The sequence below is a fragment of the Stegostoma tigrinum genome, chromosome 22, assembly GCF_030684315.1.
Source record: "Stegostoma tigrinum isolate sSteTig4 chromosome 22, sSteTig4.hap1, whole genome shotgun sequence".
NCBI lineage: Eukaryota > Metazoa > Chordata > Chondrichthyes > Orectolobiformes > Stegostomatidae > Stegostoma > Stegostoma tigrinum.
This window is the reverse complement of record NC_081375.1, coordinates 34453117-34480047: the sequence shown is the minus strand read 5'-3', so window position 1 is coordinate 34480047 and position 26931 is coordinate 34453117. Positions and strand designations below refer to the sequence as shown.

General features: G+C 37.3%; 1 protein-coding gene across 1 annotated transcript; it reads right to left on the bottom strand.

Annotated features, from left to right (window-relative positions):
• Nucleotides 1–3072: 3072 nt before the first annotated feature.
• On the bottom strand, nucleotides 3073–26931 carry LOC125463478 (urotensin-2 receptor). The gene is made up of 2 exons (XM_048554759.2): nucleotides 25728–26931; nucleotides 3073–11507 (listed from the first exon to the last, which is right to left on the bottom strand). Exons 1-2 carry the CDS (start codon nucleotides 26832–26834, stop codon nucleotides 11499–11501), a joined length of 1116 nt encoding a protein of 371 aa, XP_048410716.1. The 5' UTR covers nucleotides 26835–26931; the 3' UTR covers nucleotides 3073–11498.

The following is a 26931-nucleotide window of genomic DNA, read 5'->3' as shown; positions in this document are numbered from 1 at the left end:
GTGAGACAATTTCAAGAAGCATAAGGGATTTTTCTATGCCCTGATCAAATCTTATCCTTTAAATAATATCAATAAAATACGTGTTTGTTTATCTCATTGCTATTTATGTGTTGTTTATAAATCAATTGCTACATGTCTTATATTACAACAGTGCTAATAATTCAAAAGTATTTTATTGGCTGATATTTGGGATATTGCAACATTATGAAAGATATTGCATAAAGGAACACATTATAGCAAGTGGAAGCCTAGTTTGCTTTTAGTCAATGTTATTTATTACTAAAAGATGTTGATAATAATCAGAATTTTCAGAATTCAGGGGAGGTGATGGCCTGTTGGTGTTATCACTAAACTGTTAATCCAGAGACCCGAACAATGTTCTAGTGACCTGGGTTTGAATCCTGCCATGTCAGGTGGTGGAATTTGAATTCAAGTTAAAAAATACTGGAATTAAGAATCTAATGATGACCATGAATCCATTGTCAATTGTTGGGGAAATGCCCATCTGGTTCACTAATGCCCTTTTGGGAGGGGAAATCTGTCATCTTTATCTGATCTGGCCTCCATGTGACTCCAGACCCACAGCAATGTGGTTGACTCTGAACTGCCCTCTGGGCAATTAGAGATGGGCAATAAATGCTGCCAAGCCGGTGATGGCCTCAACCCATGAATGAATAAAAGAAAATTAAGTCGAATTTTTACTTGTCACTAAACATAAGGTCGGAAAACGCAGGTGATTTTTACCAGTCAAAATTTTTGCACCAGATTATCCCTCTCTGTTGCTGACAAACATCAAATGACAAAATTATAATAAGGATGTTACTGTTGATTGATGGTGTAATAACACAATGGCTACGTTAGTGAAATACTAATTCAGAGTCTGGTGCCATTATAAACAATCATGAGCTCAAATTCCACTACAGCAACTGGAAAATTTAAATTAAATAATGAAAATAAAATCTACAGTTTAAAATAAAAGTAGCATCCATAATGATGACCACAAAACTGCTGGACTGAGGTTAAATCCATCTGGTTCATCTGGTTTAACTCAAATTGTCCTTTACAGAATTAAATCTGCTGTTTTCTCCTTTTTGTCTTCTACATATTCCAGATGCACAGCAATATGTCGATTCTTAATCTCCCTCTGAAATGGTTTTATTTGCATACAAGAAGCATAAGCATCTTTTAAGGATTCACAATAGAAGTCCTTGCCAGACCATTCATATCCTGCGAAAGAATGAATAGCAGGCCCAGGAATAAAACCCACAACACAAACAGAAAACATTGGAAATACTCAGCCAGCCTGGCAGCATTTTTGCGGAGAGAAACAGTTAATATTCCAGGTCATGACTCCCACCAAAACTTTTGCATTGGAATCTGTGCACTAAAGTAAAACCAGGCTTGCAGCATTTTTTTTTCAACCTCTCTCTTAGCCTTGAAAAAATGGCCATTTATAAAGAAAATATTAATAAACATTGAATATTCTCTGTCAACCACAAACTTGATTAAGTTGAATTTCATTCAGCTTTTGACTAACTAAATTTTGCTCAGGTCCACACTCCTTTAGCTGAGGATGTCAATATTAATTGTTAATTAATTATCTATGTCATATCATGTGTCTTTTATGGAACTACTAAAAATTATTTGATGACTGAAATATATTTTCAATTCTTTTCACGGTATTGCAGAGAGGACTGTGAGAAATATATTGAGTTACTCTATTCTGATTGACTATGACAGTTGTGAAAGTTGAATTTTCATTCTTTTAAGGTGATGAAGAGAATTGGCCATGAAATGTTCACAAAACTCCAATATCCAGGACATTAGAAGTTAGCGGTAAGCTGGGAAATGTAGACCATTTTTTTACACCAAGAATTACAAGAGTTATGGAATGGGTTTGCCGAGAAGTTAATCAAAGTGGTTTAAGAGACAGTTCAAGGAACTTCTAGAAAGGTCGGCAGATAGGGCTGCCAGATCCAGCGTGGCACAGTGGCTCTGTGGTTAGTACTGCTGTCACACAGCACAAGGGGCCTGGGGTTGATTCCAGCTTTGGCCAACTATCTGTTTGCACATTCTCCCAAATTTGTGTGGGTTTCTGCCAGATGCTCTGGTTTAGTCCCACAGTCCAAAGATGTCTAGGCTAGGTGGATTGGCCACGCTAAATTAGCCCATAGTACATGGGAATGTGCAGGCTTGGTGAATTAGCCATTGCAAACGTGGGATTACTGGGTTAGGGTGTGATGTCCTTTGGAGATCAGTGCAGACTTGATGGTTTGAAGGGCCTCTTTCTGTATTGTAGGGATACTATGATATATATACGTAAGAATGCCCTTGGTGAACATAATGGCTTTAAATGTCCCTGGCATGTGTTGTTGGGACCTGTTTTGTATTAGCTGGCCTGAGTTGACAGTGAATGCTAATAAATAGTACAGGACATAAATGTTTTGATTGCAATGTTATTTAAGTTCATTTGACATCTGGGTGTTCGGAGGTCACAAATAAATCTCCTTGTCCCACTGCCATTATTTGTTGAATGAAGAAGAAACTGCTTTTAACTTTATATAGTTGTTCTGCCCCAGCGACTGATTTGCGATTTGATAAACACCTTACAAGCTGTCAATACAATAGCTTGCACGCTTATTCGTGGACTCTTGTATGTGATATAGCTGCACTGCTGGTTTGCGCTGTGCCTGTTAAACTGCTGGCTACCCTTCTGGGACTTTTTATGGGCTACTTTTTTCCCCCCCACAAATAAATCATGACTTCTGGGAATATCTTTCTCTTTGTTTGCTTTGGAGAGAGTTGCAGTGGTTTTGGTAGGCTTTGCCTGCTTGGCTGGAGGATATTACATTTATCCAACAATACGATCGAAATACTTCATAATCTTACAGCAACAATGAGTAGTTTCAAAACACTGCTTGTTCTTAAGTTGTTCAAATTTTCTATGTACCATGAAAACGTATGTCTCATTTTCAAAAAAGTTTGTTTTAGATACTTAAAGAAAGAAATCACAAAACTAAATGTACATTAGATGAAGTGACGTCTTTATTAGAAAACTTTAATTGTGTTTACAGTCGGCTCTTGGAATGGACAGAAAACCAATTTGCTAATGCAACAAAATCATAAACATGTAAATTAGATATATTTTCAAACCTGTATTGCAAATAACAGAGACATTTTCCCTCCTACAAGTGCATTTAAAACTGCCAGAACTGAAATGCCTGAATACAAGAAAACCTATGTTATAGCACAACAACTTTTAGTTTTACAACTGTCAAATAATATTAGCCTCTTCACAGGAAAATTACATAAAGCTGCAGGAAACCTATGTTGAATGTTTGCCTTTTAATGTTTTAATAAGAAATTCATTCTGGGTAATGAGGTTTAAACTACAAGAAATATTGAATGAAATGTGTATGTATAGTATAACTCCTATCTAATAAACAGATTGTACAGTTCACTTTAAAGTGTCGACTGTGAATTTTGCAAATATTTATCGTCAACATAGACACAGTAACTGATGGAAAGTTCTAGATTCTATGTTCAGCAAAATGCATCATATTGCACCACACAGTTCTGTACAGATACATTGCAAATGCATCACCGTGTGTTTTACTTTGAGTAAACATTCAAACAAATTTCACATTTTCTTTATAAAAGGGATAAATTCATCACTAATATTCTCCAGATAGTCTTCCTTTATTAACCTATGTCTACAGCCTTATAATTAGAGGTTTCAGCGAGTTTCGCTCTTCATTTATCTTGCTTAAAATGGCCTGTTTACACCTATATCTGATGTCTAAAGGAATGTACATCTGTTTAAAAGGTTTAGTAGTCTTCCATTTTTAAGTTTGTGGTTATACTGTATTGTGTGTCTTAGTGGAATATCTAGTTGGCAACTCTGCATGCTAAAAGACAGCACTGCTTACTTGTTTCCATGTATGTAAATATGGGTAATGTAATATTGGGAGAGTATGAATGGGACACTCTACATTTTCATTATGTTGAAAACACACTGTGACTTAAGTTTATAAAATACGCCAGAGATCCAGCCAGTTGCTTGAACATGAGGTACAATATTTTTACACAGAGAGTGGTTCATGTGTGGAATAAACTGCTGGTTAAGTGGTGAATGCAGGTACAAATATAACCTTTAAAAGATATTTGGTTAAGTGCAAGAATGGAAAAGGTTTGGAGAGATATTGTCCAAATGCATGCAAGTAGGACTAGTTTAATTTGGGAACATAGTCAGCGTGGACTAGCTGGGCCTGTTGCCAAGTTGTCTGAGTCTCTGTTTTTCCAATCACCTTTCAAAAGATTCCCCACAAGATGAAGTGATGTGAGATGGCCTCCTGGGCACAGCGGGAGGAGGTTTGTGGTCTCGATGGGGGCTTACAAAATCACCTAAGCCGACACACAAACTTAATTTATATATTAATTTCATGAATTATTGACAAAATTAAACTAGATTTGCAATCCACAATTCCATTCTCTAAGTATCTACGAAAGTAGTTTTACATAAAATGGAAAGAAACATCCTCTAAATAATGTTTGATCTAACAAATTGCATTCATGTGTAACAAATGCTCCCTTATTATAACATATATTTGAATAATTTTTACATACTGAATGTCTCCTTATAAAATTGTTTCAAATATTTTAACATTCTTTGTAACGACATGTTCCTTTCCTTTAAATAACTTTTTACACCTAAGTTTGTCTTATGTAGTCTTACTTTCCTGAGCAGTTTGAAATATCAAGGAGTTTTTTATCTACTATTTAATCTTTTACATATATGTTGCTTAAATTTCTTTTAAAATTACCTTTTTGTAAAACAGAAGAGTATGAACTATTCTACGTTTTCTTTACAGGTTACCCTTTTAATACTTGGAATCAGCCCTGTTGCTCCTTGAGAACACTGTACAAAGATATACATAATTTATGGCTTGGACTTTGTGGGAAGTGGGGCAAGGCAGGTAGCTGAATAAATTCCACAGTGGTTCCCTTGTTCATTTATTGTACCCTTTGACTTCAGAAACCCAGAATAATCACCAATGATATGATAAGGACAGGCACATCACACCAGCTTGGGGATCTATTAGTAAGGATGATGAGACTGAGTTTGATTTATTGTCGTCGCATGTAGCAAGATATAGTGAAAATGTTTGTTTTGCATGCTATACCAAGCAGATTGTAGCATACAACATGCATTAGGGTAGCAGAAAAGAACACAGAAAACAGTGTTACAGGAGCAGAGAAGGTATAGAAAAGAATTAAAGTTTGAGAGGACCCTTAAAATGTCTGATGACAGCAGTGAAGCAGCTGTTCTTGAATCTTTCAAACGTGTATTCAAACTTTTATATCTTCTGCCTGACAGAAGAGGGAGGAAGTGTATAGCCAGGTGGGAGGGGGTTTTGATTATGTTGGTTGCTTTCCCGAGGCAGTGCTCTTAGAGGCAGTGGGAAATGTAGATGGAGTGGATGGAAGGCTCATTTGCATACTGGACTGGACTGCATTCATGAGGTTACAATAGGGAGAGCACAGGATATAAAGCAAATCAGTTATTGGGATGTGATTTTTAAATTTGAAGTTTGTGGGAGCCAATATAAACTTCCAACATTGGAATGATGAGTGAGCAAGATTTAAGACGGGATAATAAAAAGCTGTTGAAGTTTTACAGAGGGAAGAAGAGGAGAGATTGGCTTGAAGAACACTGATATAGTAATGTCTGATGAATCTCATGGGCTAATGCTGAGAAATTATTCTCCTATTAAAGAAACATGTGGTTTACAGTTTTTTTTTATCTTCACCAGTTGAGCTAGTGACCTTGATTGTGAACATAAGCAGAAAAAGTGACATGTTTATTTAAAATAAATAAGAAGGCAAAGGAAAATCTCATTCAGTAAAGAGGGCTTGAAGAACTGGTCCAAAAGATTTTTGAAAATTATCATTAAAAAATCAGTCATAATCATCTTTGTAACATTGCCTATATCCTACTGGAACTTTAGTCTCTGCTCTTGTCACCGCCAGGCATTATTATGCCAATGCTCTCCGATCCAATTCCTGCTCTCTATAAAGGTTGTTTCAATCACTACTTCTTATATCTTATCCCATGGTCATAGAAAACATCAGAAATCAACTAGTAACTCAGCTTGGAATTAATCTATTACAGTTGGTGACCTACTTCGTGAATTCCCAGTCCAAGCAAGTGAGTATAATAAATATCCTGTGAGCATAAGAATATGCAAGATATACAAGGCTATGAGCTATGGTTCTTTTTAACGAAGATGAGATTTTCTTTCAAAAGAATGGTTTTGATATTTTTGATTATTTTTGTAGACACTGGGGATGGAAATTTGTTCTTTTATCACCACTTTTAGTATTGATTCCCTGGGGACAGGAATTGTCACAGCACATACCTGTGCGTTCTTCAGTGAAACTGGAAATGGCACGATGAAAAATAACTTCTCTCTTAGAAATAATCAATGTGCTTCCTAAGTTCAAATATTGCAACAATGTGTTACAGTCATCCCGATATTACTAGGTCACACATTTCCCATCAGATCCCATTTTATCCAGGCCCACATAAAAACATTTGTTTCAATTTGTTAACTTTTAAAACATTTTGTGTAAAATTTAAATTCTATCTTCATGCTGTTATTCAAAATAAATGGGCAGCATTAACCCTTTCATCATCCAGGTTCAACATTGACATTTTCCTTTATATTTCTGCATGTGTTAATTTTGCCGTGATATCTCCCACTTATTAAATGTTTTTATATTCACAACCGTAAGCATTGTGACAATCAAGATAAACAGCAGCTAAGAAAATCACTCCCAACACTGAGAGTTTTGTCCAAATAAAGTCAGTAAGTTGTGTCAGTCATATCATGATATTTTTTAATTTGCAACATAAATATAAGCAACTGCTTTTGTTATTTGGACTGCATTGATATTAAAAGTATTTTTATACAATGTATATTTTAATAAGTGATTTCATTTTTTAGTTTCATTATTTAATTAACGCTACTATGTTCTGGATCATAAACTATAAAACCAAGCTGCTATATATATATACACTATTGTTATATTCAAATATCCAATTGCAGGAATGGTGTATATTGTGAATTTGTATGCAAATGTAAACATTGTTACTTACAGCATATAATAAGAATTTTATATGAATTGCATTACACCATGGAGACAGTATCCGCCAAGTCTTAATCTGTTTCTAGCATAAAACTAATTATATTAATTAAACAGCAGTTGTTCAAGGCAGGTAGTTTTATTTTAATTGCCTCTGAGTTTTACTGGAAGTGAACTTGACCTGAAGTCAAAAGCGTTGACAACTGGTCTTGATGTGAACAACTTACTCAGTAAAGCTATCAGCAACAGTTATAATAATCTTTAAGTAAAATTTAATTACTTCCGTTTTCTTTATCAATGACATAACTGTCATGATCTCACTGAATCGTACAGCAGTCTCAAAGAGCGAATTTGTCCATGCCTGCTCCGATTCACTACGGTCTTAGCATATTGTAATCCCTGCCAAGATAACTTAAAATAGGGCTATTGATTTTCTAATTGATTGATTTAACACTGCGATCATCATGGACTGAAAAGGTTTTAAAAAAAGGATCAAAAAGACTGAATTAAAATGGTCACAGTCATCATTTGACCACAAGCAGTCAAGTCAGCCAGTCAATCTCTCTTGCAAAAGGGTCAACCTCATCTACAATTTTTGTTTTACACCATTATGGTTATGTTCACATGGGCATGATGAAAGCAATGCCTGGAATTATCAACCTTGGAGACAATGAACTCAGACATGGAAATACACTAACAAGTCTAAATTTCAAGAAGCTTGTAATACAGAGTACAAAGAATCTAATAATGTCAAACTGAGAAGTTGGAGAATTCTCTCTCTCTATGTTTCAAGGAGGAAAAGGTATGCCACAACAAAGTAACAATTAAAAAGAAATATCAAAACAGCATGAATTCAAAGAGCAAATAATCTCTACTACCAGACAATCTCATTTGAAAACTAGTCAATCATGGTCTCAGGTTAAAGCCTTACACCTTTAAACCTTTAATATTTCTTCCATGTTTCTCTTGTAGTGGAGATTACCACTTTGTACCTGTGTATCTATGCTTGATTGCTTTTTCTTTTTATCAGGATTACCAGGTAATAAAATTGCTTTCTTTCACTTAAGAAACTTGAGATTGGCTCCTTGCTGATACGGTAGAAATTAGTTAACAACACTATAACTGGAGAGATACATAGTCTTGTGTTAAAAAGTTCATAAATCTTTGTTGCAACTAATCAGGGAGTTTGAAAAGAATGGAGCTGATTCACCCCTCCTCACCTGATCATAACATCCACATGTACTTGAAAGTATAAACATTAGTGCTCTTCAAGTGAAATTGAAATTGATGGTTAGGCCACATGCGTATTTAATAAGCAGGAAAGACATGCTTTTGGCAAAATAACGTTACCTACTTGAATTCCACTGCTCTAAGTCTGAACTACATTACAAAAATTTAATCCAACAATCCTTCCTTCTCAACATCTCAGCTCACTTGAGACATGGTAACCTTCAGAGTAAACCACCAGGAGTTGGCTCTCTGTAACAAGAGAGCAGACCTATGGTCCTCTGGGACTATGGTGACTTTATTAATAGGATCATTGATAGAAGAAGAAACACTTCAGGGGAGTAGGACAGGAAAGGCTATATTTTCATTGGCTAGTGAATAGCTGACAGGGAAGAATAAACTGAAGAATCCCCAAAAGGCTTTTTTTGGATAAGGATTCTCTACCACAATTGGCCACTGATACTATTTCAATCAGTGCATTTAACACTAGATTGTGTCAACACTTGGAAAATAAAGAAGTATGGAAGAAATATGTTAAGTGCAGAAAACTTGATGCTAGAGCTAGCACAAATAGGGAATCTAAAATGTTGCATGTTTTTGTTAATGATTCTTTGTAAATTCAAAGATGATGTACCAGTAGGTTGGAATAGATTAGTAAACATTTGTGTTGAAATCATATAAGATGCAATTAATGACATTTTTTGACAGAAAATAATACCAAATATACTAACTGAGGCTTAAAAAGCCACATTAAATGTTACAGCAAGATGCCTTTATAACATTGTTAAGAATATTAAAGGAAAACGTTACTAAAATAAAGTTTACAGCAAAATAATCAAACACAGACAGAAATATTATTTGCTTTGCTTTCTTTGAAATGTTGCCTTTGTTCTGATTACTCTACATTAAATTATAAATTTGCTCTTATCTTTCTGCCTCAGTGTGGTAAGAATACTCCAAACATGCATAAGGCAATGACTTCATGCAATAGTATTTCCCATATACATGTCTGTGCATTGAGACATACAAAACTTTACAAAGTGCAAGACATATACTGCTTGATTACCATTTTATAAATAAGGTAATTTTATCAATTACATCCCTTGTGAAATTGTTACTGTGTAGAGACATCACAGGATCTGGGTTAATGTGAATTAAAGTTTTATTTTTTCCTTGCGCATTGGCTGAGACAGAACATGTAATGAATTGTGACCCATGTAAACATCCTTAAATTTAATTTCCTGAAAACAAATAAATGACAAGGGCCTGTGAAATATATGTTTGAGATTATATGTCACATTCCAGATGGAGAAAACATGTCAGTCAATGCAGTCAGTCTCAACTGTCTCACATAAATTCTGATATATTTTACAATTCCATTATCTGCTTTTGCTTTATATTTCTTTCTCAATTTCCCTTTCTATAGTTGTCATGGATCTCTCCCAGTCTGTCTCCCATTCTTCACTTTGAGTATCTTTGTCCTTAATCTTCATTATATTTTTCTCAGTATCTGCATCACTTTGACATGGATACCTTGATTAATGTAATAAGTTGTTGACGCTTAGCTTTTTAAAGATGCAGAGTAAGAAGGTAAAGTTCATCTGGCAACTGGTGGAACACACAAAGGAGTTTCAGGTAAATGAGAGTGGGAAGTGGGTCTGAATAAAACGGGATTTGATGGTTCTCGGAAAGGATCCGATGACTGGGCATTCGGGCATTCATTTTGAGGCAGTGAGCTATGTAAGTATGTGAACACTGAAAGGGCAGAAGCAGTTTGCAAGTTCTGGAGAAAATACTAGTGTTTTGGAGAAATTTAGAGTTTCAGGGTCTGAATTGGACAAGTTTCAAGGAGGGATATGGAAGTCTGTGAAGGATCTTGGGATCTGTTGATAACTAGGTTGTAGTTCCAGTTGAGGCCCAAGGGAGAGACAGAGATCACAACTCAGAATTGGGAAACAAATTATCATACCTGAGAGTAGAAAGGAAAGCTATGACTTTAGGAAGGAGGCCAAAATGTCAGCAACTATAGATGTTGGTGAAGTTCTTGAAGGTGCTTTGAGGTGCACGGAATCATATGCCTGGTGTCTGTGAATGAGAAAATGTCACTGAGGCTGAAAAGGAATATGAAAGCTATTGAATTTTCACACGTACCTACCAACAAAAACTACTCCAGAAGGCTTAGCATTTTAATCAAAAATATAGCTTTCCTCACAGAGCCATAAGTCTATGACCATTATTCAAATTCTGTCATTTTAATGCTGCAACTTATCTCAGGATATCTCTGCAATATTTGTGCATGCAGCGCAAACTCAGGTGAGTTTTCCACCTCCACAGTAACCCAAATTGTGATTTCATTTTTAGTTTTATTTACCTTGATTTACAACCAGGGGAATGTTATTTCTGATCCTGTGCTTTGTGTCTGCACATGTCTGCCTCTTAATGTTTGTCAACTGAACAAAACTCTTGGATTTATCTGCAAGTTAACTTACCATCTGAACTGACCATATTGTGATGGCCTTGATTATCAACTTGCAGAGTGTGCCTGACAGATGCCCTCATAGCTCAGAGCTTTTATTACAAGGAAGCTCAAGGGCCAACATCTGTAGATCCATGGACATTCGCTGTCAAGTGCAAAGATCATTCCCTGTACATATCTGGTGCCCAAAAACTAGGCCAAACCAATTTCTGCCCGACTGCAGTTCTCCTGTAGACAAAGCAATTCTGTAAACATTATGCAATAATAGACAATCTCGCTTTTTGCATTCACACCAGCAACTTGAATCTAATCTGTTTCTTTTTCCCTTTAGACATGAAAAGCAGATTTCTTTAAGGATGATCATAAGAAAACTGTTCAATAAGGAAATGTCAGTTTGTAGATTTACAAAATGGCAGCTTTGAGTATTGAAACATTTCTCTTCTGCTTGCTTTGCTTTATCTGAAGCCAAACGATTTAGTTTTGTTTTAAAATAAATACTTCCGTGTGTCATCCTCATGATTGCACTTTCCTTCATTATAAGTGCTTGGACCTTGGATTCAGACAGAAGGTAGCAGTGATTAAGTTTCAACAGGTGATATTGTGGCTCCTTAGAAAGCAAATTTCCTTCTCCTTGGCAAAAGATGGTGTCTCATTTTCTCTGCAACATAATAACATTGACACGATAAATACAACATTGAACAAACTCCCATTCTCTCTGCATATGTGTTCAAGTTCTGTTCCTGGATTATACCTCTGAATTACTGTCTCAACTGTCAGTGTCATTGCTACTGAAATTACCATCTCTTGCCTCACTGGACATCTTTTACAGAGAGTTAGAAATGGACCTCGCTGTAGCAGGAAGTGGTTGGGGCAAAATTCACAGACACATTTTAGGTAAATCAAGAAAAGCATGAGTATGAACAGAATATGAAAGATGTACTGATGGAATAAGATAAAGAGGAGTGGGAGGAGGACTGTGGGGCATTAGCATGGATCTGTTGGTCTTAATGGCCTGTTTTGGTGTTGTAAATATTTTGCAATATTTTCTAATGAATATGGTAGCTTTCTGCTGAATACCCAAATTGCAAACACACATACACAATGTCTGCACATCAAGGAATAGTTCAAAATCAGGTAGAAAATTCTTCAGAGTATATGTTAAGATGAAACTGAAGATCTCCAGATCCATAACAATAAATAATTTTGTGAATTTTGTTTCGAGCAGTTGCAATCTTGGTCTGCTAATGAAATATTAATGCTTTATCAATACAAACACAAACAGAACTTACTGGAAAAGCTCAGCAGGTCTGGCAGCATCTGTGCAGAAAAACTAGAGTTAATGTTTTGAGTCGAGTGACCCTTCCTCAGAATTGATAGTAGCTAGTAAGATGTCAATTTGTATCTGGAAGATAGGGTGGGGGAGGGATAAGGAGTAAATGATAGATGGGGCAGAGTCCAAAGAGACAGAAGAACAGTTGGACAGACAAAGGAGTGGATAACGATCTGGCTAGAAGGGCGAATAGCTTTTAAATGGGGACTGTTGGTGGCTGACAATGGGTTTTGCGTAACAGTAGACTATGTGTTAACAAGGCCTGATGTATTGGGGGTTTTGAGATAAGGACATGGGAGAGCTCAAGCCCTAAAGCTGTTGAACTCAATATTGAGTCCAGAAGGCTGCAGGGTCCCCAAGCAGAAAAGCTTTTACCATCCAGTGAGAACACTCCTACATAATTGTATCTTTCTTTGTGCATAAGATACTTTGTCTGGGATTGGATTTTTAAGATCTTATCTCTGGATGATTCTTAGCGCACAATTCCCTGAAACACAGTCACACAGAAAATTTATTGATTTGAAGGATGCACTCACATCAAATTTCATTCACTCCTTTCCTTATTGACTCATACTGACTGCTAGTTCAGCAATGTCTTAATTTGAAATTTTCATTCACAGTGCTCTCACCTATCTGTGGAACCTCCTTCAGCTTTACAACTTGCCAAGATGTTAGCTCTCCTCCAATTCTAATCTTTTGCATATCCCAAAATTCTTTGCTCCAACATTATCTATAATGTCATTAGCTTCCTTAGCCCTAAGATCTATAATTTCCTCCTGAAATCTCTCCAAATCTCTACCTCCCACTCCTCCTAATGTGACTTCAGAAAAAAATGGGTTGAACCATCAGCTGGATGCAAAGATATTGTTTGGTAATTGAACTTTTTTGGAGGAAATCTCATCTTCTGCTGTATTACCCAACAGAATGAAAAATAGGAAAGTTTGATGCCTTATCCTTACACTTATTCTTTACCCCCGTTTGCATGCATTACAGTACTTTTTCAATCAACAAAGCACCACAATGCAGGAAAAAATGTTACAAATAATCTGTGATGTGATCTCATCTTTTGTCTGAAAGAATTAAATGACTCTGACTGTTGATGTTGACATGGAGAAACAAAACGCCACCTGGTGCTTTACATTTGTGGTTTATACACATAACCTACGCGTGAAAAATCTACTTCTCCGCTGCCTTATTTTGACTGACAAGCAATCTGCTGTAAATTGAATTGAAGTCCTTCTGTTCCTCCTTTCTCTGATAGTGGGCCAATTATTTCAATGACTGTGGCAGTATAAATGCTGATGGATTACAACATATTAGGTGTATCATTTGTCGGAGAATGACTTTTCGTTTTGAGAAGCTGTACAGGATTACAGATATTACAAGGTTCATTTTTGTGTGAATGAATATTGTTTCTCAATATCAATGATAATGAGGCTTTTATTATATCCTCAGAGGCTTGTGTTCCCAGGGTATGGAGGCAGACCATTCATCTCGGTACATCCTTTCTTGCACTTCTCTCATATGTCAGTGCAGTTCACAAACTGCACAATAAATCTGGCTCTGGTGTGAAAAGACAAAAATAGTGTCAGGAGTTGCACATGATTCAGGTGTGCAGTTTGCTAATCACAAAGAAGGCAAGTCTTGTTTTCCAAACCCAAAGGGAGATTCAAACCCATTTCTCTTTGATCAGACTTCTAGCTCCCTGTATAACTATACCCGCGTGTGTTTTGGCATCAAACTTTCCTATGTTTCGTTCTGTCGAGTATGTTAGCAAATGTTGACATGTTTAACATGGTCTGTAGACACACTTGCTCGCTGTTATTGATGCATTCATTGATATTCTCATTCATCCACATCACTATAAATAAATATACTTTACTACGAATCTTTTCTCACTATTTCCATTTTTAAGTCAGGATTGTAAGATCCATAACTATTTATGAGAATATTTATCATGTGTCATGATGCATAAATCAACCTTCAAAATCTTGAAAGGTCCTTCCAAAATTAGGGTGTCAACTTAAATGCTGAGTATAAAATGTGAACTGCCTATGTTGGTGGAGGTGTTCACCATTTTGAAACATGGAAAAATCATAAAATTAAGAATTAAATTTAATCCATATACATGTTGTATTGAATGGAATGATTTTAGATGAAGATGTTTAATGACAATCAAAACATTTTAAAAACCATAAAATGCATTGCCTTCAGCATTCAAAACAGAGTTAATCAAATTCATTGAATCATTTTGGTTATAGCATAATTATATGCATCCCACTATGAATCAAATTGGGACCTTACAATTTCAGAAGCATTCTTTCATAACAATCATCATCTCCATCCATTCGATTGGATATTTTGCATTTTTTCAATAGTCAGATTTCAATTTCTGTTCTTAGATAATGAGAAGGCTTACTGCATGATAACAGTAAGTACACCTACATTTGCTTAGGCATAATTACCAGGACCTTAGGGAGTGGTACAGATAAATCTGCTTCCTCCAAAAGCTAGAGTAGAATGCCTTGTGAACACCCACTGACTGTGTGTGACATCAGTTGAATAAATGGAGTCTGATAATGTGAGCATTATCTATGCAGCACTCACTAGATCTATATTTGAACTTATCCATTCCACAATTGAGATGCTGGATATTATGGTAAATCATGAGTCTTTCAACAATGTTGCTGATGTGACATATAGAAACTTTTTTGCCATGGGATGACAATAATTTGAAAACTGATCTTTTTGGCAGTGAGGTGTCTTAGTAATCTCTGGGTAATCTACCACAATAGTAGAAACTTTCATTCCATAAACTGACTAGATCAACTGGTTATTCCACTGACATTCCTGGTCGATTTGAGGTTTTATTTACGCATTGTGTTTCTGCAGGCGATGTAGCTAGTCAGATATTTTCATGGGCTCATTCTTATCAGGTTCAGGCCAGTAGCTGGTCCCTCTTCTCATCAGTTATTTGATCCTGAGCATCTTCTTCAAAATAGATTCCTTCTTCTTCTGTTCTCCCATCATTTTTCTCAACTGGATATCAAATAACCTCACTGCAGAACATTTATTTAATGAGTTAGTACATGTTACAACTTTTATCTTGAAAACAAAATTCCTCCTTCATTCTTTTCACCTGAAGATGCTTTTCTCTTAGTTGTTCACCAAGCAGATCTGCTGTGTTTGGGCACATCATAAACTCCTGTCTAGCATTTTGAAAACAGAACCCCTATTGCTGATTGATCTCATGTACTGGCATATAAAGTGTGTATACCATGAATTTCGAGGGTTAACAAAAAGATGCCCATTTCCTTATGAAAGTGTAGTATTTCTTAGCAGAAGAGGCAGGTCACCTTATACGAACGAACAAGGATGAGGAATAGGCCGTGCAGCCCCTTAATCCTGCCCTTTCTTTTGATAAGATCATGGCTGATCTGATTTTAATCTTAAATCCTCATACCCATCTACTCCAATAATATTTTAGCACCTTGCTTAATAAAAATCTACAAACTTCTGCCTTAAAAATTCCAACTTTACTTGTACAACCCTTTCAGGGAGAGAGCTCCAAAGACTCAGCGAATTTTGACAGAAAAAAAATCAAACACATCTCTTTTTTAGAAACAAAAATAGAAATTGCTGGAAAAGCTCAGCAGGTCTAGCAGCATCTGTGGAGAGAAATCAAAGTTAATCCTTCAGGTTGAGTGACCCTTCCTGAGAACTTTTCTTTTTTTAACTTGGTCACATCTGATTTTTGAGCAGTGACCTCTCGTCTAGATTCTCTCTCTTCTCTGCATTTAATCCATCATGACCCTGTAGCATTTTACACGTTTCAATCAAACTATGTCTCTCCTAACTGCAGCAGATACAAACCTAGCCTACCTAACTTTTCCTCATAAAACGATCCATTCATTTTAGGTATTATTCTTCCAACCCTTCTCTGAGCTGCTTGCACCCCATTTACACCCTTCATTAAATAAGGCCACCAATACTGTGTGCTGTGATGCAGTAGTCTTACTGGTGTTGTGTATAACTGAAGCTTAGCCTTCGCAATATTGTATGTATTCAATTCTCCTCACAACAAATCTTAACATTCCAGTAGCTTTCCTAATTACGAAGTGAACCTTATATTTATCCTTTATGATTCATGCACAAGGACAACCAGCTCACTCTGCCTTTTAGAGCTCTGCAATAACTCACCATTTAGAAAATATGCTTTGTTTTTATTTTGGCTATCAAAATAGTAGTATACATCAAGTGTAACGTCATGAGTGATCTTTGATGACTAGAAAATGTAGTTGTTTAGTATGTTAGGTTGATGTACATACCGTAATCGCTGTTGGCTGGACTAATGAGATTTCTCATGAGAAATATACTAATATTTTCAGCTGACCATTCCAAAAGTAACTTTCTCGAAAGCTGCAAGTTTGTCATGTCTTTAAATCTTCAATTGCTGTGACAAATTTGTGCCCAAATAATTACTTAATTAAAACTTGATTAGAATGCATAGTTAGACTCTGATTAACACCACCAAGTGATATGCAAGTAACATTTTTAATATTTACTATTGGAAATGAACGAGATAATTGAAGAGGAATCATGGAAGTAGAATTTTTCTTGTAAGTAGAGATGCTTTCCTACTAATCTTCTTTACCATCCTGTCTAAATTTTCACCTGGAATGCAATCCAGTCATGTACCCGTTTCAAAATATTGTTGTCATTAATGGCTTGGAATCATGCTTTAACATAAGTAGATTCTAATGAAGGAAATTCCCCAAATGTGACTGCCATTTCCCAGCATCTTCATGCCAATGATTTATTTGTCTATTTTGATCACATATCAGTTTGAACATTTAAAAATATGCCTTTAAGAGTTGGCCAGGAATTTCTTGGAATTTTTCAGCATAGTTATAGAGCAAGTGTTCCCTAAATTCTACCCTATATGGAAATTTTTGAAATGTCAGCTGTTTGGGATAAATTGTGCTAGAAAACAAAATAATTCCATAAGTGAGATTTGGGTTTGAAAAATGAATCCTAACAGATTCATTTCTTTGTATATTTCTTTGTGCTTTTTTTCATATTGTATTTACAATATGAAAAGGAAAGATATAATCACTGGTAAAATAGTTTCGCTTGAATCAAAAACTCTTTTATCAGATTGAACAAAAAATCCAGCAATGGAATTTAGTTGAGATTTCCCCAGGCAGGTTCTGACTGTGAGTTTATAATTTTCTCCATTGCGATAGTATCAAAGAAGAGCTGCTCACATGTTAGTTTATGAATGCCGCATGGATAACAGTATGTGATAGACATGGCTAAGTGACTTAACAGATCCTGCTCAATTAGGTTGCGAATGATGGTGGACAGGAGGAAGAGAATCCACAAATATCCCTATCCTCAACAATGGGGGAGCCCAGTACATCAGTGCAAAAGACAAGGCCGAAGCATTTGCAAATATCTTCAGCCAGAAACTCATGGATGATTCATCTCAGCTTCTGTCTGACTTCCACAGCATTACAAACACCAGTCTTCCGCCAATTAATTTCATTCTATGCAAAGTAGGAAACAGTCGAAAGCACCGGATGCTACAAAGTCTACAGATCTTGACAATATCCTAGCGATAAAATTTGTGTTCCAGAACGAGCCACATTCTGCGATAAAATTTTCCAGTGTCACTAAGACACTGGTGTCTACCTGATGATGTGAAAGATTTTTTTGTCCTGATATGCCCTGTCTCCAAAAGAAAGGACTAATTCAATTCAGCCAGTTACCATTTCATCAGCCTCCTATCAAACATCAGTAAAGCGATGGAAACTGTTGTCCCAGGTAAAGTTCTGAAAAGGTTTATGCTGAAGACTGCATTTAGCTCCACCGGGTCTGATGACGCCAAAAGGAGAATTACAGAATAACTTAGGATCTTGATAATCTTGGACGTGATATCTTAGGTTGCCCACTTGTCAAAATAATAATGTCTATGTTACTAATGTAACTTCAGAGATAGTAGGAACTGCCAATGCTGGAGAATCTGAGATAACAAGGTGTAGAGCTGGATGAACACAGCAGACCAAGCAGCATCATAGGAGAAGGAAGGCTGACGTTTTGGACCCTTCATTTTCTGAAGAAAGGTCTAGGCTCAAAACGTCAGTGTTCCTACTCCTCTGATGCTGCTTGGCCTGTTGTGTTCATCCAGGTCTGCACCGTGTTATAATGTAACTTCAGGCTGGTTGCTATTGTGCAATAAAATACATTTTGTTTAAGATAAAACCCTCTTCTCATTAGACTACCAGTGGATTTTCCTCTACTACCTTACAGACAGTTGGTTTTGTTGGCCTATTCAGAAAAGGGAACAGTGGCAATGATGTATTCAATTACATTTGTTGGCAGTGGGTGGCATCACAAACTCATATAGAATCATTGAGTCGTGGAAATATGCAGCACGGAAACAGTCTCCAGTCCAACTCATCCATGCTGTCCAGATATCCTAAATAAATCTACTTCAATTTGCCAGCATTTGTCCATATCCCTCCAAACTCTCCTACTCATATACCCATCGAGATGCCTTTTAAATGCTGTAATTGTACCAGCCTCTACCACTTCCTCTAGCAGCTCATTCCATACATGCACCACCGTCCGTGAGAAAAGGTTGCCCCTTAGATCCCTTCCAAATTTTTCTCCTCTCACCTTAAACCTATGCCCTCTGGTTTTGGGCTTCTCCACCCAGGGGGAAAGACATTGTCTACTTACCGTATCCATGCCCCTCATGATTTTATAAACCTCTATAACGTCAGCCCTCAGTCTCGGACGTTCCAAGGAAAATAGCCCCAATCTACTCAGCCTCTCCCTATAGGTCCATCCCTCCAACCCTGGCAACATCTTCGTAAATCTTTTCTGAACCCTTTCAAATTTCATAGCATCCTTCCTATAGCAGGGAGACCAGGATTGCATGCAGTATTCTAGACATGGCCTAACCAATGCCCTGTACAGTCACAACAAGATCTTCCAACTCCTATACTTAATGTACAATTTGACAGAAGGTGTCATTGCCAGTGTTATCAAATGACAAATGCAGCAATTTGCTGCGCACTGGCACTCAGTTTGGGCTGCACCATGGTCATTTGATTCCTGATCACATCACAGTATCACTACTAACATTCATGAAAAAAGCTGAACTCAAGAATGGAGGTGAAAGTGGCCATCCATGACATCACTTAGCAGTGTTTAACTACGCATTATTTTTATTCATTCATGGGATGAGGGCATCACTGGCCAGGCAGTATTTATTGCCTAATTGCCCTGAGGGCAGTGAAGAGTCAACCACATTGTTGTGGTCTGTAGTCACATGTAGGCGAGATCAGGTAAGCATAGCAGTTTCCTTCCCTAAAGGGCATTAGTGAATCAGATGGGTTTTTTTCCTGACAATCGTCAATGGATTTATGTCCATCATTAGACCCTTACTACCAAATACTTATTGAATTCAAATTCCACCATCTGCCATGGTTGGATTGGAACCCAAGTCTGCAGAACATTGTCTGGGTCAACAGTCCAGTGATAATGCATCTTGTAGAATTGAAGTCAATGGGAATCAGAGGTGAGCGCCCCATTAAATAGCATAAAAGAAGATAATTGAGGCTTTTGGTGGTCAATCATCTCAGTCCCAGGACATCTCAGCCACGAGTTCTTCAGGACAGTTGCCTAGACCCAATCTTTCTCAGCTGCTTCACAATGATTTGCACTCCATCATAAATTCAGACATAAGGGTTTTCATTGATGATTGCACAATGTTCAGCACTCTTCATGATTCCTCAGATTCTGAAACAGTCCAGATGCAGAAAGTTGTGGATAACACCTAGCTTGGGTTGATGTGTGAAAAATAACATTCATCCCGTACAAGTGCGAGGAAATGGACATCACCAACAAGAGAGAATCTAACAATCTCCCCCTGACATTCAATGGCATGATCATCACTGAACCCCTGACTATCCTGGCAGTTATTATTGACCAGAAATGGAATTGACTGGCTGTATATATGGTTACAAGAACAGGTACTGGAATTTCTGAGGTGGGTAATTTAGCTACTGTCTTCCTACTGGCTGTCCGTCATCTATAAGGCACAAGTCAGGAGTGCAAGATAACAAAGTGTGGAGCTGGATGAACACAGCAGGCCAAGCAGCATCTCAGGAGCACAAAAGCTGACGCTTCAGGCCTAGACCCTTCATCCAGGGTCTAGGCCCGAAACGTCAGCTTTTGTGTTCCTAAGATGCTGCTTGGCCTGCTGTGTTCATCCAGCTCCACACTTTGTTATCTTGGATTCTCCAGCATCTGCAGTTCCCATTATCACTGATACAAGTCAGGAGTGGGTTGGCATACTCTCCAATTGCCTGGATGAGTGCAGTTCTAACAGCACTCAATGAGCTTGTTACCATTTACGGCAAAATAACCTGCTTCGTTGGCACACCATCCATCAACTTTACTCCCTCGACCACTGATGCACAAGATGCACAGCAACAACTCTTCAAGGCTCTTGCTACTTCACTTTCTAAACCCATGACCTCTACCATCCAGAAGGGCAAAGGCAGCAGATGCATAGGAGCACAGCCATCTGCAGAATCCCCACCAAGCCACACTCTATCCTGACTTAGAACTATTCCTTCACTGTCACTGGGTCAAAATTCTGAAACTCGATCCCTAGCATCTCGGTGAGTATACCTGCACTAGATGGATTGCAGCAGTTCAAGAAGGAGATTTCCTACCACGTTTTCCTTGGTAATTAGGGATTAGCAAGAAATACTGGCATCACCTTGGTATCCACATCCCATGAGAGAAGTAGACAAAAAGAGTATAAACTTCTATTACGTCCTATCAAAGGTGTTAGGCAGAATTAAAATATGGTGGGGGACAATTCAAAAAAGAACTACGTCTTTTATTGATCTCTTGAGTAATGTTTACCAACTGAACCACATCACAGAAATAAATAATCTGACCATTTATGTCATTGCTGTTTTAGAATCTCACAAATTAGCTTGATGCATTAGAACGGAGTCTAAGATTTAAAAATATTTTATTGTCCGTGTGGCACTTCATCTTGAAGAGCTGAATGATGCTGGAAAAATGGAAGTTTCCCTTTGATATATAATAGAATATACAACAGTTAATTTAGCTATAAACTATATATAAGACCTGAAATAGGTAATTCAACCTTTGAAGCCTGCTCCATTATTCAGTTGGATCACAGCTGGCCTATAGCTTAATTAATTGCCTACGTATGAAGAAATGTTTTGTGTTGTCTTCAGCCTTGAATGGACTTGCTCTAATTTTAAGGATCTTTGCCACATTGTTCTTGACTATCTCATAAAGAAGTGGTCGGTTTAGTAACATTAATTACATCACTCCTTAATACTGTACATTGCAAGAAATACAAGCTTAGTCTATGCAAACTGCTACAACTTAATCATTTTTGACTCAGTATCATTTGGTGAAAGTGCACTGCACCCCCTCCAAGAACAGCATACATTTTTTGTGACAAACCTGAATGCATTACTCTAGATGGGGTCCAGGCAAAAGTTTTTGCTGCTGTAACATAACCTCTGTCCCTGTGTAGTGTAGCCTTTTTTAGATTAGTTTTTTTTGTATAACTACATATTAGTTTTCAGTGATTTATGTGCTTGAATATTGAAACTTCTCTATTCATTCAGCAGTTTCTCACAAATAGAAAATACTCTATTTACCATTTTAGGTCTAAATCTCACTTTCCTGCAATGAACATATCTGCCACAATTCTGATTATTTACTGAATCTATCAATAGCTCATTGCTATTTGCTATTCTGAAATATCATATTAATATCTAACAAAACTTATAAGTTATGGCTCGTTATGCTTTCATCGAAGTGACTCATAATAAAATGAAAAATTGAGGCTTTCCCAGTGAAAACCTAGTCACATCCTGTAGCCTTGAGTGCATGATTATCCTGGCACTCTTTCCCCTTCTTCCAAACAATCCCCTTTCCAAGGATGCTGCCAATCTCATGAGTTCTCCTTCTTGTTAACAGTCTTTTATGTGGACACTTGCTGAAAGTGTTTTGGAAGCCTATGTAAAGTGACACATCCAAAGACATTATTTTGTCTCAAATATTTATTGCCTCAGTTTTAACTCAATATTAAACAATCAACTGAGTTCCTCAGTATGAGTTACAATTTATATACCTCTTCAGTCTCTGAATCAACTGATATTTGTCCAAATACTCAGTCAATCACTCTTGTAACAGATTAACTTTGAAATTCTTAATCATTTTGTCTAAAGAATTTTGGTTGTTTTATACCTGACACTGTACTTGAAAACAGAAGTGTTTGTTCCCTATCACTAAGATTTTCAGTAATCAAAAATCTTCACATAAATTAGGAATGCAAAAATGACCATAAAATGTATTCACTTTTGCTTCTGTTGCATAACCAAACATAACCCTAATGTACATGAAGACAGCTGCCTAATTTTATCCTTGTTCTTTTCCCCTTAGGGCAAGCCAAAATCATTTACGATTTAACTAGAAAAAAATCCACAGAAGTAATCTTATAAATAATTTTTCAATATGTTCCAACATACCTAATGAATTGTAACATCTTGACACATGAACATTTCCACCTTACTGTAAATATTTTAAACATTAGTTGGAAAAAGATGTTGGTAAAATTTGTCTCCTAACAGATTGAAATATTACCTGATCAGCTCAATGTGTAAGTATTTTTATCTGTTTAGTTGAATAATTACTCCTTGATGTAGTGAACTAAATGGATTTTGATGAGTCATTTTTTGTGTGGTTTATCACTAATTATACTTTGAAAGGTAGCCTTTAAAGGCATTTGCTTTTGGTGGTTGATTATTACATTTATTTTTGAATACCATAGCATTTCAAAAATTTTCCCAGAATTTCGAGATCCTATTCCATTTGTTCTTAATTACAGCACTGGATTATCATGGCTAAACAAGTAAAATACCATTTTTGGGACTTGAGATTTTCAGGTTTCTGCCAGACTTAGGGATCAATTTCTGTGACCTAATTCATTGTTCCATTAAAGCCAGAAACGAAGTTGCTTTGTATTTATGCTAATATATAATAATATTTCTGGGGGAGAAATAAGTGGCAGGTTTACTTAAAGATTAACAAAAGTTTTACAAGCTCAGAATGGATCAAACATAACAAGAATTATAGAGTTAATACAGAATGCTTGACTCGTTTCTTAAATCCCACAGCTTATTTAAGAAACAGTTTGAAGTCACTAATTAAACTATGATATTAAAGAAGAAGAAATTAATCTGTAGGGCAATAGTGTTTCAAGGTTACCATAATTAAATCCTCTGAAAGGCTTCTAAATATTGAATGTATGTGACTATTTTACATTTAATAATAGTTTTGGCTCAGGTAGAAGACTGGGTGTTTTTTTGCCATTTATAAAAACTGTCATAGAAGTGGATTTCTGTAGCCTCTCATTGTTTCTCCAATACCTTGGTATTATTAGTCATTTCCTTTGCTAGTTTTAGCTCACAATTTAGAAAATCATATGATTGATTCACAAAATGGACAGCAGGACCTTGTTTCAAATATTTTTAGCCACAGTTATCTCGATTTCCTGAATTATTAGTTTGTTTAGCTCGTTCAAACATTTAATTTAATGGAAAATATACATTCTGTTGAAAATATTCTAAAATTCAGAATGATTATGAGTCGATTGTACTGCACTACAACTGTTCCAAAGAATACCATGTTGACATTGCACTTCTCTTGTATGATCAACAGAATATATAATTATTAACTGATTACATTATACACTGCTGAATAGAATAATATTTTACAGAAATCACTATTTTGGCTGAGCTACTTGTTCAGATATTATATACTTAACAGAATTGCACACAATCTAATCCAAAGGATGTAATATTTTATATCCTTAGAATTTGATTAGTCAAGTCTAGGCTTGTATATAATAGTAAAACCTTATTAAAAATTTATAACTCATGAATCTCTGCTTCCCTGGGTCTATTGGAATATGGAATAAAACCTTGCTGATCATTAACAAATAAGAACATGTCTCTGAATTAAAATATAAGACTGAGAAAATATGTCAAAGATGATACATTTAATATGGATTATCAAAGGCAAAGTCTCTAAAGTTGTCTGTAAACCACAATTTTCAATGTATTTAATGGGAAAGTTATAGGTGGAATTTGGAACTTTTTCAGCAAACAGCTGACAATATTAACCATAAATTGAAAGTTAGCGCTATAAAAATACTCTATTATGATGCAACATTAAAGCAGGAAATTGCAGGAATTAAAAGTGGAATAGTGCCTTTTTTAACAAAAAAGTATTTTGAAAATTATTGAAAGAAGTATACAGATGCATCTTTGGATTAGCACAAATAATTGTGCCAATGTATTGACTGCTGTTTACTTTGGTAATTATAATGCTGTAATAATGATCTAACACAATTCCAACAATCTATTCACATGGCCTCTGCTAATCTTTGTAGGAAGGAAAATCATCATTAATCAACACCAAGAGCAAAACATCAAAAAATCTGTTTATTTAAATTCAAAAATATTTATTTGTTTGAGATCTGCTCCAGTTGAAGTGCTTTTGTAACTTTTCACATTGTTATAATCCACTTTGTGCTTAACATGTTATAAGAAACTTAGAGGAACAACCTAGTACTGCAAGCTCTAAGTGAATGAGGACATCCTGAAACTGGGAATTCTGGAGGCACTGCATTCTTTTAACAGAGGGCTTGACATTTTCCTCAGAACCTCGTGGGTCTAGAGTGGTGATCCTGTAGATTTCGAGGTAATTTCTTTTTCTGAAATTATTCATTCCCTTTTCTGCACCGGATTTAGCAAAACTCCATCTAGGGCTGTGAGGTATCTCAAATTACTTTGTCAATTGGACAGGATGATAATTGTGTTTGATCAATTGGGGTCAGGTTCGCGCTAAGTGCATATTATTTTTTGTAAATCTGTGAGTACTAAATGATTGGTCGTTTTAAGCCATGCACTCTAAGCAATTTCCCATTACCAGTGAACCAAAATATAATCCTCTTCACTGATGGCTGTACCTTACAATAATTTCACTTGCACTCAAATGATTTGAACACCGCTGACACAAAATTGTTCAACTAAGTAAACTTTTTTTGTCAAACTGCACTTTACCTTTGAAGTAAAGATAAATATTTCGATATTTTGGAACGCTACAGTTCTGAACAGTAGTGTTAACTGTGCTCTTCACTATACAGTATTTTACACTAGAAACTGGGGTAGATATGGACTCTTAACAAGTCAATACTCATAACAACAAATCCACACCTGCACAATTTCAATCAAAACTAACTCATTTTTTTTAAAAAAAAGCATTTTCATCAAAATGATCGAGCACGTGTACAAAATGCAGTAATCGACACTGGCATTAGGCACAGACTAGTCATGAGCGATGAATTGTCAATGATAGGGGAAATTCATGCAGAAAGACAGAGAAAGAGCGCGAATTTCGATCAGAACCCCTTACCGAGATGGTGCTGATGTTTGAGCCGGAGATCTGACTGAGGGTCATAGACTCGGTGTATTGCTGGCTGCTGGAGGACAGCGAGCGGCGGCAGGAGCGCTGGAAGCGGGGGTTCCGGCCGTGGAACGAGCTGCTGTTACTCATGCTCCGGTGCTGATTGCCGAGGTACTCCTTATAGTTCTTGGTGAGCAGGGTGTACAGGAAAGGGTTAATGCAGCTGTTGCTGTAGGTCAGGCAGGTCATCAGGTAGTTGATGTGACCCCGGGTCTTCTGGGACAGGGGCAGGGGGGACTGATAGTACTCGATCATCTGCCAGACCCAGAAAGGCAGGAAACAAGCCCAGAACACCAGGACGATGGCGAAGATCATGTACAGAACCTTCTGGTTGGGCGAGCGCTTGGTCTGCTTGTCGTTGAAGGTGGTGAGCTGGGAGACCCAGTAGGTCCGGGCCAAGCGAATGTACAAATAGCCAATGATTATCCCAGGGGCTAGGATGCTGGTGGTGAACAGCACGGTCATGTAGATTCGGAAGAAGTGCAGGCTCCAAGTGGGCGCACAGATACTCTTGTCCCGGATCCGCATTAACCTGATGATGAGCAGCATGGGGAGGGCGAGCAGCAACGAAGCCAGCCAGATCACCGCCGCGATCGCCTTCCGGTAACTTTTCGACCTCTTCACCGTGTCCAAAGGCTTGACCACGGCCAGGTAGCGCTCGGTGCTCATCACGGTCAGGGTGAAGATGCTGGCGTGCATGGTGAGGAAGTCCACGCTGAACAGCAGCCGGCAGCCCAGGTCCCCGAAGTACCAGCGCTTGGCGAAGTAGGTGCAGACGATGAAGGGGATGGTGGAGAGGTAGAGCAGGTCCGCCAGCGCCAGGCTCATGATGTAGATGTACATGGAGGCAGCCGGGCGCATGGACTGGCACATCAGTACCAGCGTGTAGATATTGCCCGCCACCCCGGTCAGAAACATCAACGACAGGATGGTACCGATGGAGCAGGTCACTGCCAACTCCTCTAGCGAGGCCGGTGCCACCCGCTCACTCACCGTCTGGTTGGTGCTGGAGATGGTGCTCAGGTTCCAGGCAGAGAGGTCAGCTTCAGTGGCCATCTCTTTCTGTCCCCGTCTCCCACCACCTCTCTCTGCCCTGTATCCCCCTCTCTCTCTGCCCTGTCTCTCTCTCTCTGTCTCTCTCTCGGCCCCTGTT